The sequence below is a fragment of the Terrapene carolina genome, unplaced genomic scaffold, assembly GCF_002925995.2.
Source record: "Terrapene carolina triunguis isolate 2854851 unplaced genomic scaffold, T_m_triunguis-2.0 Scaffold227, whole genome shotgun sequence".
In the NCBI taxonomy this organism is placed as follows: domain Eukaryota; kingdom Metazoa; phylum Chordata; order Testudines; family Emydidae; genus Terrapene; species Terrapene triunguis.
In genome coordinates, this window is record NW_020664578.1 from 1,319,161 (window position 1) to 1,334,866 (window position 15,706).

Genomic DNA, 15,706 nt, shown 5'->3' on the forward strand with positions numbered 1-15,706 from the left:
GGAAACCGAGGCACAGCGAGGGGCAGTGGCTTGCTCAAGGTCACAGAGCAGGGATTTGGGGAGCAACGGCTGCAGGGACCCCCTGGACTGAGCGTAGGGATGGCTGGAAGGACCCAACTCACCCCTACGCTCAGAAGGAGCTGGGGGTAGAGGGGAAGTGAGCTAAGATTTTTAAAACCACTTCCCTCATGGGCTCCCACCAGGGGATGCAGGTTCTCCCATCTCCCCCCGGGGACCCACTTCCAGGGGATGCAGCTTCCCCTGCACCCTCTCGGGGAACCCTGCCAAAGGACATGGCTCCCCCTGCTTCCTCCCAGGGGACACGGCTTCCCCCGCCTTTCCTCCGGCCCCCCGCCAGGGCACATGGCTGCCCCCAACGCCCGAGGCTCCCATCAGCAGAAGGTCTCTCCCCTGAAGAGGACGGGGCCATTGCTGGCCAGAGGGGGACCGTTCCCAGGCCGCCGTGGGAGCCGGGACTTACCGTCCAGCGTGAGCGTCAGCGACAGGCTCTCGTCCTCCAGCCCGTTGACCAGCTGGCAGCGGTAGCGCCCCTCGTCCTCCAGCGTCACCCCGGCGATGGTGAGGGAGGCGTCGTTGCGGTGGCCGCGCCTCAGCCGGGCCCGCCCGCCCAGCTGCCCGTAGGTCTTGTGCTGGACCCCGTTGGTGACCAGGATGATGTTCTCCAGCAGCTCGGCCGGCTCCACCTTGCTCCATTTCACCTTGTAGTGGGGGGGCCGCGCCCGCAGGACGCAGGGCAGCGTGACCGTGGCGCCGCGCTGGGCGTGCACCACCTCATGGAGGGGCTCCAGCAGGTACTGCAGGCGCGGGGTGGGGGCTGTGAGGAGACACCGGCAGGGGGAGGCGCGTCGAACCCCCTGGCCTTGCTCGGCCTGCGGCCTCCCGAGACGCTCGAGGATCGCGGCTCCGCGGCTCTCCTCCAAGTCCTGCTCTGTTTGCCTGCTGATGCCCTTCAATCCCAAACGGCAACCCCCACCCTGCTATTCCAGCCCTGAGCTCCCCCCTTCCAGCACCCCCGATGCCCCCCACTCTCGACCCGCAGCCCCACCCTGCTATTCCAGCCCTGAGCTCTCCCCCCGTACCCTCCAATGCCCCTCAGTCCCAACCCGCAGCCCCACCCTGCTATTCCAGCCCTGAGCTCCCCCCAGTGCCCCCGATGCCCCTCAGTCCTGACCCGCAGCCCCACCCTGCTCTCCCAGTCCAGGGTTCCCCTTCCACATGCACTGCTGCTGCATTGGGGGCCTGATTTGCCTCTTACAGTCCCGGTTCCCTTCCCTTCTGCTGAGGCCACTCAACCCCAGCCTGTCGCCTCCCTTATTGTTCCAGCCCCGGGCGCCCAGCACACAGCTGTGCCGGCGCACCTCAAACCGGCCTCCTGCTATTCCCGTCCTCCCCCGGCCTGCGACCACGCGCCTCCGCTTTACACTGCGGCAGGTTGGGGCTCTGAGATGATGCCGACGGGTGGGGACTAGGACAAGAGCCAAACCGCCCCATGCTGGAAAGGGGAAGGGGGGATTCGTTGGGAGGAAGAGAACATGGTTACCCACCTGGACCCCCAGTTGCCTTCTGGTAAATAGTTAACGCAGCTGGCAGAGACGAGAGGCAGAGTGAAGCCAGCAGCAGCAGCGGGTGCATACTTAGATATGGGGCCAGGAACGTGCCTGAAAAAGGAATGATGTTTTGTTCATCAAAAGGTGGCGCTGTTCCACATAGTCTCACAAGTTATTTTGCTCCCGTTGAGTTTTTGAAGAAGTTCCGCATAGTTAGAGTTTTGCGATGCAGATTCGTTTCGGGGGCGCTGTTGCAAGCAGCGGGAGAGTTTGCTCACAAGGAGTGCGTGGCAGAGCAGGGAACTGTATCCAGATCTCTGGCCAGCACCCTAACCACTGGACAATCCGGCTTCTCTCCCCACTCATATAATCACAGCAATGTAGGGCTGGAAGGGACCTCAAAAGGTCGTCAAGTCCAGTCCCCCATGCTGAGGCAGGACCAAGTAAACCTAGACCATCCCTGACAGGGGTTTGTCCAACCTGTTCTGAAAACCCTCCAGCGACGGGGATTTCACAACCTCCCTTGGACGCCTGTTCCAGAGCCTAACCCCCCTGAGAAAGTTTTTCCTAATATCTCACCTAAATTTCCCTTGCTGCAGATTAAGCTCCTTACTTCCTGTCCTATCTTTAGTGGACAAGGAGAACAATCGATCACCGTCCTCTTTATAACAGCCCTTAACATATTTGAAGACTGTTCTCAGGTCCCCACTCAGTCTTCTTTTCGCAAGACTAAACATGCCCCAATTTTTTAACCTTTCCTCACAGGTCGGGTTCTCTAAACCTTTTGTCATTTTTGTTGCTCTCTTCGGAACTTTCTCCAACTTATCTCCATCTTTCTTAAAGCATGGGGCCGAGAATTGGACACATACTCCAACTGAGGCCTCACCAATTGGACAATTATCTTCTGTGCCTAACATACAACGCTCCTGTTAATACACCCCAGAAGGATATTAGCCTTTTTTTTTGCAACGGTGTCACATTGTTGACTCCCATTCAATTTGTGATCCGCCCAAATCCCTTCCAGCAGTACGGCCGGCTCGTGAGTTATTCCCCGTTTCGTGGTCGTGCGTTTGATTTTTCCTTCCTAAGTGAAGTACTTTGCACATGTCTTTACTGAATTTCAGTGCTGCAGGAGAGCAAGGGAATATCACATGTGTCGTGCTGGGTCGAGTAGAACGGACCATAGTTTGACCCTTCGTGTTATTGGCTGGTACAGCACCTAGCGCTGTGGGGCTCTGGCTCCCCACAACGGGTCATCGCTGTAATAATAATTGTTAACACCAGGATTCGGGTTTCTCTCTAATACTCACTCAGTCGAGCTCCCAGGGGGTCTCCGGCCACTTCTGACACCGGTGCTGTGGAGAGAAATGGGATTCAGTGCAGTTGGCCCATTGGTTCTCCACCCCCCTCCCATTGGCTTTGCCTATGAAGAGCAAGAGGCTGTCAGGGCAGGCTTACCCAGTCTGGGTGAAACAGGAACCAACGCATATGCCCACCCAAAGCTCAAACCAAACCCAGAATGGGCTTCAGCATGATCCCCGTATGCCTGAGGTTCACACACTGCCCATCAATGCCAGGTGGCCAGACCAGCCATACAAGGCGTTCATGGTCTGCGTCCACTACCTCCCGGATCCCCAGCTTGTTCTAGGGCCGGACAGAGCTCAGTGGGTTGTTGGATGTTTCCCCGAGCTGTCCCAGACATCTCGGCAGGACCTTGCGAGGAGATTGGTTCCAACTAGAACTGGGGAAAAATTTTCGGCCAACTTTTTTGCGCCAGAAAACGCAGATTTGGGTCAACCAAACCATTTCATAGATTGGTGCTGAATTCGTTGAATTTGTTTTGGTCGTAAGAATTTTTTTTTTTTTTTTTACAAATCTGCACAATTTGATTTTTTCAGTTCGAAACAATTTTGTGTGGACATTTATTTATTTAAAAAAAAACATTTGAAAAGGCTCGCGGATGAAATGTTTTGTTTGATCCGAATCAATTCGGATCAGCCCCAGTTTTTTGACGTGGCCGGAGATCAGTTCTTCACACGGCTCTAGTTCCAACACATGGTTCATGCAGCGTCCCAAGAGATTTCTGAACCTCGCCCCAGATTCTGCCTCTGCTTCCAGATCCCTCTTTGCCCCAAATTAACTCCAATAATATGGCTACGGATGCTTCCACTAATAAACAAGTACTTTGCACATCTCTAGCATCTTCCCATGCAAAGATGCCAAACCACTTTACAAACATAAATAAGTTAAGCCTTGTGGCTTTTCAAAGAGGCCAGAGGTGGGCCAATGCCGCTGACTGCCAATGGGATTTAGGCACCTCGTTTTCTTAGGGTCATTTGAAAGCTGCCCCTGGTCCCATACTGGGGTATTAGCAGCGCCTATTTTACAGACAGCAAAACTACAGCACAAAGAGGCTAAGTGACGGCCTAATTTTACACAAGCAGAGGCCAGAGCTGGGGACTGAATCCAGAAGTCCTGGGGGTGAAATCAACAGGGATTTTGCTACCGGCTTCAGTGAAGCCAGGATTTCAGTCTGGGCTCTTAGCGCTACGGTTTATTAGTTATTATCATCATCTGGACGACAGTTGTACGTAGGCGACCCAGTCATGGACCGGAGTCCCACGGTGCAAGGAGCTGTCCTGCTGCCTCCTTCTCCACCCTCCACTTTTTGGCCCACTCCTCTGACCCATGGCCCCAATTCTCCATCACCCTGCACCTTGCGCAGTCACGGTGAGCCGTGCAAAAATGAGCGCAAAGCGGGTGCAAACCACCAGTGGATCGGTGCACACGTAATTTGCACCCTGTATGGAACGGGTGGGAATGACAGCAGAAGGTGCAAGGCAATGGAGGATTAAAAACATGGTCTCTATAGAGCGTCTCCCTACCCTGCCATACCTCCAGCTCTACACTAACTCTACGAGGTCTGGCTCCCTACAACCCATTGTCCTCTACAAGATGCACTCGATCTGTTTGTCTAGGTCGTTCCTACCAAAGGGTAACACAAATTGCATCGTCCTGTGGCTTTCACATGGGTTGATTCTCCAGGGGGTTAACGTTCCTGGAATCCAAGGGGCTGGCGGTTGGAGGCTCTCTCTCTTTTGGTTCTGTGTTTGTACAGCACCTAGCACCACAGGTTTTTGGTCTGTAGCTAGGGCTCCTGGGCGCCCGGACCAGAGCCCCAATGCGCTAACACTTCAAGAGAGACAGGCCCTGCCCTGAAGAGTGTACAATCGACATAGACAAGAGGTGGGATGGAGGGAAGCAGCGAAGGGAAGTGTCTGGCCTAAGGATCGCCCAGCAAGCCAGTGTCCTACCCACTAGACAATACTGCCCTGCCTATTGAATCTTCTGAACCTCCTCTCCCGTCGCTCGGGAACCACCCCCACCGTTCGATCCCTTTGGGGATCGTGGGTGAGAGACGATGAAGGGAGGCAAAGGAGTATTATGGGAAGAGCAGGCGGTGTGTGGCCGGGAGGGTGAAGCTAATTCAACTCGACCCCTGCCCTCTACAGGAAACCAGGAGGGGGACTGGCCGACTTCCCGCTAGCCCACAATAACCAGCATTGTGAGGCTGAAGAGCTGGGTCTGAATGTTTTGGCTCCGCTGCATCGGACTAGTTCCAGCAACGACTAGAGGTTCCAAGCGAGACTGGAGTCCTGTTGCGCTAGGGGCTGTACGAACACAGTCCCTTAGAATCAAAACAGGGGGGGACGGGAGGGGAAACTGAGGCACACAGCTTTGCCCAGGGTCACACAGCAGGTTAGCTTCAGAGATGAGACTACTCACATCTCCCCACTCCCATGCCAGTGCCAGATCCACTAGACCAGGGGTGGCCAAACGTACTGACCCTCCGAGCCACATACGAGAATCTTTAGACGTTCGAGAGCCAGGGAGCACCTGCCGGGGCTTGGGGCTTCAGCCCCGTGGGAGACGCCTGCCGGGGCTCGGGGCTTCAGCCCCACTCCTGCTGAAGCCCCAAGCCCCAGCAGATGCATCCGACTGGGGAGAAGCCCTGAGACCCTCCTCCCCACTGGGCAGAATCCTCTACCCCACCATGCTGCTGCAAGGCAGAGGTCCTGAACTTCCCACCCACCAAGTCGGGTAGGTGGAGAATGCGGGGGAGATGCCAACGAGCCGCATTTTAATGGTAAAAGACTCCCTACCAGTAGAGCCCTGCGCAGACACACAAAATTTGGATCTGCACCCAAACCACATCCGCGGTAATGAACTTGTATTTGACCCACCTTCCACCTTTTATATGCATCTGCCCCAGCCCCCTCTCGCACTGTTAGAACCCTGCATGGATACAAAAATTTGGATCTGCGGCCGATCCCCAAAGGTGGTAAACAATGCACCCGCGTCCGGGGATGCAGGCATCTGTGGATATAAAGCAGATAGCCGCGGATTTGCAGGGCTCTACGTACCAGCTCCGGGTCCAGTCCCGTACCTTCTACGTTCACAGGGAAATCCTCCGCCAACCCACCGCACCCCTCCAAACCGGGCCGGGAAAAAACAAAGCGATCCTTTGAGAGCTCTCCTCCACCACCTGCTGCTGCACGCCCGCCTGGGCCAGACTGCTGGCCCGGGGGTGACTCAGCACCCCGTTATGCATCTGGCATGACGCACGCTCGCAAAAACCCGGTCCCGGCTCCGTCACAAATGTCCCATTGTTGGATGGGAGAGGAACGGAAAGACCAAACTTGCTGCTCCAGTGCCGTTGGGGTTCATTGGAAGAGGCGACTCCTGGCTCCTTCCATGGCTAGCGGATACATCCGCTGGCATCGGGGACTGCGAGAGGCCTGCCTGCGCTGGGAGAGGAAATCAAATAACCAGAGAATGAGTTTTGCTTGGGGAGATCTAGTCTTTGTGCTCTTTGGACAGCATCAGAATTGTCTAGGTGGTGGCTGTATCGTCTTTTCCCTCTCTCTCACTCTCAATCCCTCCCTCCGACCCAGGACCAGTAAACAGTTGGTGTGTCTGTCTTTTCCCCTTTCACGAGCAAGGAGGATGCACAATTTCCCATTGTGAGCATCTTTCCCTTTATTGTTCTGCTCAGCAGAACAGAGCAGCCCCAGCGAACAAGCCCATCTTTATATGCAGCCGCAGAGTCGGGGGAATTCAGAGTAGATGTCAACACCATTCAGACCCACATCTCCTCCGAACCAGAGCCAAAGCCGGTGGAAAGACTCCCATTCACTTCCAGGGGCTTGGGATCAGGTCCTTCGAATATGCTCTAAACTCACTTTCCTCCAGGGAAAGTAGATTTTCCCACAATGCATCAGGCCACAGTCCCTTCCAGCAGCCAAAATCCGATGGCTTCAATTAAAGGAGGAACCTTCCCTATTGCACCAGGTTGACAGTGCAGTGTTGTCACATTGGTTGTTGGAATCCCCTTCCTGATCTCTGTACTGATCAGCTGATCCCCTGAAGCATGAGAGCTGATCATCCCCAAAACGCTACTGTAGGTCTGCAAATTAACCGGTCTTCTCCCCCCAACTCCTCCACCCCGCCAAACATGGACTGGCAGCGTTTGCTTGAAACAGCCCCCACAATCTGTTAGCAAAGGTTGCTCCATATGGGAAAAGGTTAATGGATTCCGATGATTCTCTGGTGCAGGGGGGTGGTTAACCCGACTGGGTATAAAAGAGGTGGGAGTGGGTCTCGGCGATAAGAGGATCTAGGGTGTGGGCTGAGCAGTCCTGAGGAAGGAACCCCAAACAGCAGGCAAGCCTGGGAGATCACAAAGCATCTGCCTATCTAGGTTCCTATACAGCGGCAACAGAGTGCTCTACCTGGATCTACTGCTAGTGGTCCCAGCTTCCCAGCTGGTATAAACTGGTACAGCTCCCATTGACTTCAATGGCAGCTGTACCCATTGACCTCAAGGCATCTCAAGCCCGGCACTGCTAGAAACACAGCAGGATGCTACATGGCAGCATCCGTACTGGGTAGGACGCTGGAGACTTGATCCAAAGCCAGAAGCAGCAGAGACTCGAGGAAAGGGCACTAGGGCCTGTATAGACACAGAACAAAGAGCCGTTCTCTGCCCCCGAGAGCGCCCAATCTTTCCAAGCAAACAGTCGCTCCTAGACTCATAGACTTTAAGGTCAGAAGGGACCATTATGATCGTCTAGTTTGACCTCCTGCACAACGCAGGCCACAGAATCTCACCCACTCCTGTAACAAACCCCTAACCTATGTCTGAGTTATTGAAGTCCTCAAACCGTGGTTTAAAGGCTTCAACGTGCAGAGAATCCTCCAGCAAGTGACCCCTGTTCCACGCTGCAGAGGAAGATGAAAAAACCCCCAGGGCCTCTGCCAATCTGCCCTGGAGGAAAATTCCTTCCCGACCCCAAATATGGCGATCAGCGAAACCCTGAGCACGTGGGCAAGACTCACTAGCCAGACACCCAGAAAAGAATTCTCCGTAGTAACTCAGATCCCACCCCATCTAACATCCCATCACAAGCCATTGGGCATATTTACCGCTAGTAGTCAAAGATCAATTCATTGCCAAAATTGGGCTATCCCATCATAGTCCTGTTGCTTTGCTCACGGTTTGGGGCGGGGCAGGCGCGGCGTTCTGTTTGGGGTTTGGTTGTTTCCCTCCCCGACGTCCCAGTGTGCAGCTTAGTCCCACCGGGAGATGTTGAAAAAAATAATTAAGTCTTTTGAAAATCACAAGGTCAAAAGTTTTATTTGACGGGGGAGGGGGGCAAAAAGCCGGATTAAAAAAAATGTTCACAAATAATTTTGAAAAATTAAAGGTTAAATACAGCAGCACAAAACCAGTCTTCCATAACTCCGAAACGTTTGTGTAATTTACATGACTAAAGTGCTGGTCAGCGCTACAGGCCTTTCCTCGTTCCACCTACTCCAGGATTTTCAAAGGCGACGAGTGATTTGGGTGGCTCCCTTTTTGGGGACGGCCCAAATAAGACGCCGTGAGGGGGCCTGATTTTCGGAGAGCGCTAAAGGACCCGTACTCTGAAAACCAGGCCTCTTTCGTGTGTCTCAGCTGGGCACTGGAAATCACTAGTGACTTTTGGAAGAACAGGCCAGGGTCTTCTAAAGGCCGAAATCCCTCATTAGCCCAAAAGAGAGACGTTCGGGAATGGGCAGAGCTGGGCGAGGGCAATCCGGGGTCCTAGGCGTACTCTGACACAGGTCACCCCCCAAACTGCGTTCACACCCCTCCACACACACACAGGCCTATAGTCCCAAGGTCTCCAACCAGCCCCGTCTGGGACGTGTAGCTCCGCTTCGGTAACGTACCTGCCTCATTTTGGCCGGGGCCTGATCCTGAGGCCGCTGAAGTCAATGGAAAGGCTCCCCATTCGTTTCCCCAGGCTTTGGATTGGGCCCTTGGTCACGACACCCGCCCCCCCCGCTCTCCCTCCGGCTAAGGCTGGGGATGATCGTCTGTCTCTGAAAGGAGATGTGGAAAAAAACAACGGGGACACAATGAGGCTGTGTTCTGGGGACGCGGCACGGAACTGGGCCTTTTCATTCAGCACCTCCCTCTGCCCCCCCCCCGCCCCGGTACCCCTGCCCTGAAGATCCATCTCCAGGGAAGAAGGAAATGTACATCTCTGATGAAACACAAGACAAGCGGCAGTTTGTCTCTGGCAGCAAGGGACAAAGCGATCCCGGCCTCTCCGTGACACGCACTCCACTGAAAACAAGCTTCCCCTGCGGCCCGGATGAAAACAAGTCTCCGGGCCTCACTCTCGCTGGCTCGAACGCCCCCTTTACACCAACACCAGCCATTCCAATTCACAGTCACGCCCACCTTAAGGCCCCTTCGTGCTGCCAGGCCGTACAAAGGAACCGGATGCCGAAAACTAGGGGAAGAAAAAGCATTTTTCGGGGTCTTTTTTTGAAAAACGTCGGTGAAAATGGAGGTTTCCCTCAGAAATGTCAGTTTCAACAAAACAGCCGTTTTCCTCCAGAAAAATCTAGCTGCTTATCCAGCCCCTAGCCACATGACCCCCCGCAACATCACTGAATGCATCTGTTTGGCGCTTCTTTGACTCGCTGCTAGCCCCATGTTAGGAGTGGGGTACTGAGGCACGGGGAGATGAAATGACTTGCGCAACTGAACTCTGTGGCAGATCAAACCCAGATTTTCCACACAAACTCACTTCTTTGCACGCCGGCGCGGTCAGAGCTGGCAATCTGCAGCTAAGCAATGACCCTGATCTTCAGCTGGGATAAACTGGCACGAAACTAAGGGATCTGTGCTGATTTACGCCAGCTGAGGATCTGGCTCCTTGAAACCAGGGCCAAAGTTAGTGTGTGTGTGGGGGGGTGAGTCAGAGTCTGGCCATGTGCTGTCCTAAAAGGGATGGGGGGGGGGAGGTAAATGAGTCCCTTGGATCTATTTGACCCACACCTGAAGAATGTGACAGCACCATTAACGGCACTCGGGACAGGACAAACATGCTTTTTAGCCAGGGGAGGGGAGGGCAAGTCTTGCTGTAACCAGACTGCGCTGAACGGAGCGGCCTCAGATGGTCATGGCTTTGCACCAGAGAGTGACCCAACTCTGCTGGTTGACCGGAGAGTGGCCTTATTGATGGGCTGATGTATTGATTATTGATTGATCTCTTAGACTGCAGAGGGTCAGCAAAGGGTCGGTCAGCATCAGGACTATTATGATCAGTATCATTACAAGGAGAGGCCCTGGGAACGCACAGGAAACAGTTGCAATTTATCACAAGTCCCTGGAGCAAATGGGAAATGGACACAAATCAGCCATCGAGAATTATAACATTCAAAAACCAGTGGGAGAACACTTCAACCTCCCTGGTCACAATATTACAGACCTAAAAGTCGCAATTATTCAACAAAAAAAACTTCAAAAACAGACTCCAACGAGAAACTGCAGAACTGGAATTAATTTGCAAACTGAACCCCATTAAATTAGGCTTGAATAAAGACTGGGAGTGGATGGGTCATTACACAAACGAAACGATTTCCCCATGCTAATTTCCCGCCCTACTGTTACTCACACCTTCTTGTCAACAGTTTGAAATGGGCCACCCTGATTATCACTACAAAAGTTTTTTGTCTCCTGCTAATTGCCCACCTTATTCGATTAGTCTCGTTAGAGTTGGTATGGCAACACCCATTTTTTCATGTTCTCTGTATCTATCTATCTTCCTACTGTATTTTCCACTGCATGCATCTGATGAAGTGGGTTTTAGCCCACGAAAGCTCATGCTCAAATAAATTTGTTAGTCTCTAAGGTGCTACAAGTACTCCTCGTTCTTTTTGCTGAAATCCAACAGTAGACATGGAGAGAGTGCAGGGTGTTTAGCCCTGTGACTAGCATCATTCACATCTCCTGCTGGGGCCACCTGGAGCGTCAGTCACTATTTTCTTCATCATCATCTTCATCATAATGCTAGTGCCTCCCGACGTGTTTTCCACGGGCAGGCCAACATCTTTATCCTGAGTTCCACTTTCACCTGCTAATGCTCAGATCTACCCGTAAGTATTCCAACCCTTTTCCCCTTGTCCGGACTTCCTCCCCCCACTAAATTAGGGGTGCCCTCTTTTTCATATGCTCCCTCGTTAGTTCCCTTTTCACTCATTAACACAGTTGCCATAGCGACGTGTGGCCGAGCTAAAATTCCCCAAGATGTTTCTACCAGTCATCTTTGCCATATTAACAGATACATTACGACATCTTTTCTAAAACATCAGCAATTAGCACGGCTTGTCCTGTAATCTTGGCAATTTACAGCTACCGGGTGCACTAGTGATCTTGGTGAACTAGCGGCTTGGTGAACGTGGTGAACCAGTCGTGTCAACCTCGTTCAGGCCTCAGGCCTTGTGTGGCGAAGCCGAATATCTTACAGGCCCGAGACTCTGCGTTACGACATTAATTTATACGTATATGTTATATTTCACCTCTATATCCCAAATAGACTTGATATCTTTTATTCTGGGCTACAAGAGGACCTCAGAGAGCTCCTTGCCGCATAGGGCTTGATTCTAAGCCACTATGGACAATCTCCACAAAAGGAATTTAGGCTCCTAACTTGCGTTGATTTCAGCGGAAGTCAGGAACCTAAATACCTTTGAAGCCTCAACCTCTGTTTCTACACTTGGGGCAATGATAGCTGCTTTAAGCCACCTTTGTGTTCCCCATAGTCTGAGGCCATGCAGAGCCCCTCCTGGCGTAACTTACAGCAGCATTGGGGCTGCCCAGACTTATGCTCTGCTCCTCATGGGTCGCTCTGTCTCTTGAGAAGCACAGCTGTAGAGGAGTGTGATCCACCCCCTACGCCAGCATCTGGGAGCAGGGCCCTCTCGCTGCCTCCACACCAGCTGGGGAGGCTCCCAGTGCCGGGGGGAGTCCTTAAAAGGCCCCTTTTGTGCCCATATTAAGGCTACTTTGTGCTGCCAGAGCGGCCTTAGCATTGCTGAGAACTGGGCGCAACTCATCTGCCCAGTGGTTGGGCTACATGGTGATTTGGGTCCAAATATAGGGTCACATCCTCAGCTGGTGTAAACCAAAATTCAGTGTGGTGCAAATCGGTCAGTGGAGGGACACTGATTTACAGCAGGATCTACCCTCCCCCCTTATTTTTTAAGGGGACAAGAGAAATGGGCGAAGGGTCTATCCTCCCACGAGTTTCTCTGAATTCTTTGCATTGAATTGAGCTCTGGTGAATGGGGCAGCCCAGAAAAATGGAGCCTTCTCTTTCCCCTATACCCCTCATCTTTCCCCTGCAGGGCTCGCCTCGGAGGGCACGGTGCACTCTTCACGACCCATTCAACCCCTGGTCTCTCCAGGAGCCTGCCAGCCAGGCGGTTACTTTTGCAATGCAGACACCTCTCCGCTGGGAACTGGGCTGAGACCCACCTGCTCATTTCCTATGGTCCCACCAGTTCAGGGTGACTTTTACCAGCAGGAAATGAACTGAAACCAGCGACCTAGAACTGAAGGGCTCCTGGTCCCATCACAAGTCTGTTAACGCTCTCCAGCCCTTTCCAGTTTCTTTAAGTTCTAGCCAAACACGGGCATCAGAACCGGACAAAACTCAACTGATTCCTCCCTGCTCAGATGAAAATAAGCAACCACTTTCGCTCCACGGGCCAGATCCTCAGCTGGGGGTAAATCAGCGCAGCTCCCTCAGCTTCAGCACGACACTGATTTATCCCAGCTGAGGATCTGGCCCGATATGCAAGAAGGCAAACAAAGGAGAGGATTTACACTGGGACCCCCTTACACCAATCTGGCGGCCCGAAAACAGCCTTCGAGGAGCGTAAATGTAATTTATGACCGCTTGAAGTCCCCTTTCCGCCACTAAGGCACCTCCAGGTAAATGTGAACCAGGGCCAATGTTTGCATTACATAAGCAGCGATCTCTAGGGCTAGATCTCATTAAAGAACCCCGTTTGTTGATTGCATAATGTTTTGATTGGCTTAAAAAAAAACAGATGAGGCATGAAGATAAAGGGATTGAGATCTGAGGGTTTAATGATTAATTGGGTAATTGCTTTGTTTGAGGTCACTTGAGTTTTATCTGTGTCAACCGGCAGGGGTAAGAAGCCAGAGTCTCATTTACGCTTGGGCCCCTTTACGCCTCTCTGGCGATGTAAAAGGGCCTCCCGCGTTTGAGAGTATCTGGAGCAATGTGACTAAATCTGGGAACACATATTTCCTCAACTGGCCAGGTCAAAATGAAATTCTGCCCTGAGCAGCATGTGGGGTGAACTCAGCTTTAGTTTAACAGCTGCCAGGTAGTTTGTGGAAAAGAGTCTTTAACTCAGGGGTGAGCAAACTATGGCCCACGGGCCACATCCAGCCCTCCAGACGTTTTAATCTGGCCCTTGAGCTCCAGCTGGGGAGTGGGGTCAGGGTCTTGCTCCACTTTGCACGGATCCTGGAAGCAGCGGCACGTCCCCCCTCCGGCTCCTACGCGTAGGGGCAACCAGGGGGCTCCACATGCTGCCCCCACTCCACGTGCCGCCCCCGCAGCGCCCATTGGCTGGGAACTGCAGCCAATGGGAGCTGCGGGGGCGGTGCCTGTGGACAGGGCAGTGCGCAGAGCCACCTGGCTCCTCCTCCATGTAGGGGGAACATGCCGCTGTTTCTAGGCGATTGCCCCAACCATTGGGCCATCCTAAGACATACGCAGGCTAAGGAAAAGTATACAAACACCCAAGCAGAGTGACTAATGGGCAGGCAGCAGACATGTTCATTCCACTTCCTTTTGAGAGACAGATTTCGATCTCTTACATTGCAGAAAACCAGAGTAACTCCCGTTAACTTCAGGGGAATGACACCGGTGTAACGGAGATCAGAATCTGACTCAGGGCCTTTAAAATTAACAAAATTTATCCACGTCACTTTCCAAAAGGCTGTTTTAGTTTATTCAGCGTCAGTTCACTTCTCCTCCTCTGCTTTCTCAAGTCTTGGATTTCGCACTGTCTCTGTATGTTACAAACACCTCTCAGCAAATGCAGATGCAGAGAAAAAAAAATGAAATCACACTCTCTGTTCCCCACACCCACTGCCTGCCCATAGAGATGTGTGAAAGAATTTATAAACAGTACAAGCTTTATTAGGAGCATAGAATTTATAAACAGTACACGCTGACGCAGCTTCTCTGCCCCCAGCTGGGAGACAAAACTTTCTCTCCTTTTCAGCTAACTGACAACCTGGAATGGGGCAAAAATTTTCGGTTCAAACTTTTTTTCGGTGAAAATTGCTGATTCTATGACACCGAAATGTTTTGTGAATTCACATCGAATTCACCAAATCATTTGTTTTGAATAAAAAACAAACAATATTCAGAAAAGATCAAAACGTTTTGTTTTGACGACATTTTTGAAAATGAGTGATTTTTTTGGTTTGAGATCACTTTCTGTTGAGAAATTTTGTTCAAATTCGCTACTCAAAAGCAAAACTTTTTTAAACCAGTTTTTTTTTTTATAAAAAAATTTTTAATTTCTCTAAAATTTCAAAATTTTTTTTTTTAGTTTAATCCATTTTGGGGGGTGGAGAGGGATTTTTCAGAATTGCCAGCAAATCAAAACATTCATTTTTCACCTAGCACTGTTCTACAGTCCAATCCATCTAATCTCATATCTACCCAGATCCATTGAATCTAGAGAAAAAAGTACTTTACAATTGAGTTAAGGTTGAGAGTATGTGTCAGTAATTTAAAAGCTAAAAGGCATTTCAGATATGTTATAAGTATCCCAAAACCACACACTGTAAATCCAGGAAATTCAGAGTTAAAGATACATTTAAAAGAAATTTAGATTTTATAGTAAGAAATGTACAATAAAGTTATCCAAACAACCTTAACTCTGCCCTGCCGTGACATCATGCAATAAACATATGATTACAATTAAGACTTTTTAAATAATTTTGGTTCTAAATTAGATACAACTGATTTTTAAATACACATTTACTTTTTCCTATATTTTGTTCCCTCGTAACATCATTATGGAACGATGTTAAGACTGAGTGCCCTAACTGTGCATGTCAAGCAACCTACCAATGAGAACTCTTGACACAACTGACCGGTCCCATACTGGTGGATCATTACAACCAATAGAGTTGCTGCATGCAAATTAGCTTTTGAGGACGTGTGGTGATTGGTTGAACTACCTTATCTGACAATGGAACCTCCTTAAGAGTTACCTGATCTGAGCCTGCCCGTAGTCTGTCTAGTCATAAAAATTCGATACAACAATTTACAAACTAATTTATCCAATTCACCCAGTTAATATACTCAAGTGCCTGTGTTATTCTGTTGTTAACAACATTTGGGCCAAAAAACAGAACTAACAGATACTACATTTCTTCCAGGATCTAGATTTGGGTCAATTTACACTAATAAACTAACAAATGTATTTATTTGTAAATTCTCAGAAAACTAATTTTGTGCTCAAAGAGTAAGTGCTGTAAATTTGGGGACGGTACGGTTTATTTTTCATATAAAATAAAAAGGTTGAAAGTTCCCTTTAAGGGCAATAAAACAATTCAGTTTTGATTGTGGAGTCATGATCGACACCTCCATAATAATAGAAACCAATTTATCACCTGTGTCTAATCTAATCCATCTAATCTATAATCTAATCCATCTGGTACATAAAGTTATGCATCTAAT

General features: G+C 50.8%; 1 protein-coding gene across 1 annotated transcript in view; it reads right to left on the bottom strand.

Moving 5' to 3' along the window:
* The window catches only part of HAPLN2 (hyaluronan and proteoglycan link protein 2), a 6,651-nt gene extending 3,715 nt beyond the window's left edge, over positions 1-2,936 (bottom strand). Inside the window, exons 1-3 of the mRNA XM_024207115.2 lie at positions 2,879-2,936; positions 1,566-1,679; positions 482-835 (exon numbers count right to left, since the gene is read on the bottom strand). Of these exons, the coding sequence (XP_024062883.1) occupies positions 482-835; positions 1,566-1,653 (442 nt within the window). The 5' untranslated portion in view covers positions 1,654-1,679; positions 2,879-2,936. The remainder of the gene's footprint in view (positions 1-481; positions 836-1,565; positions 1,680-2,878) is intronic.
* Positions 2,937-15,706: the final 12,770 nt, after the last annotated feature.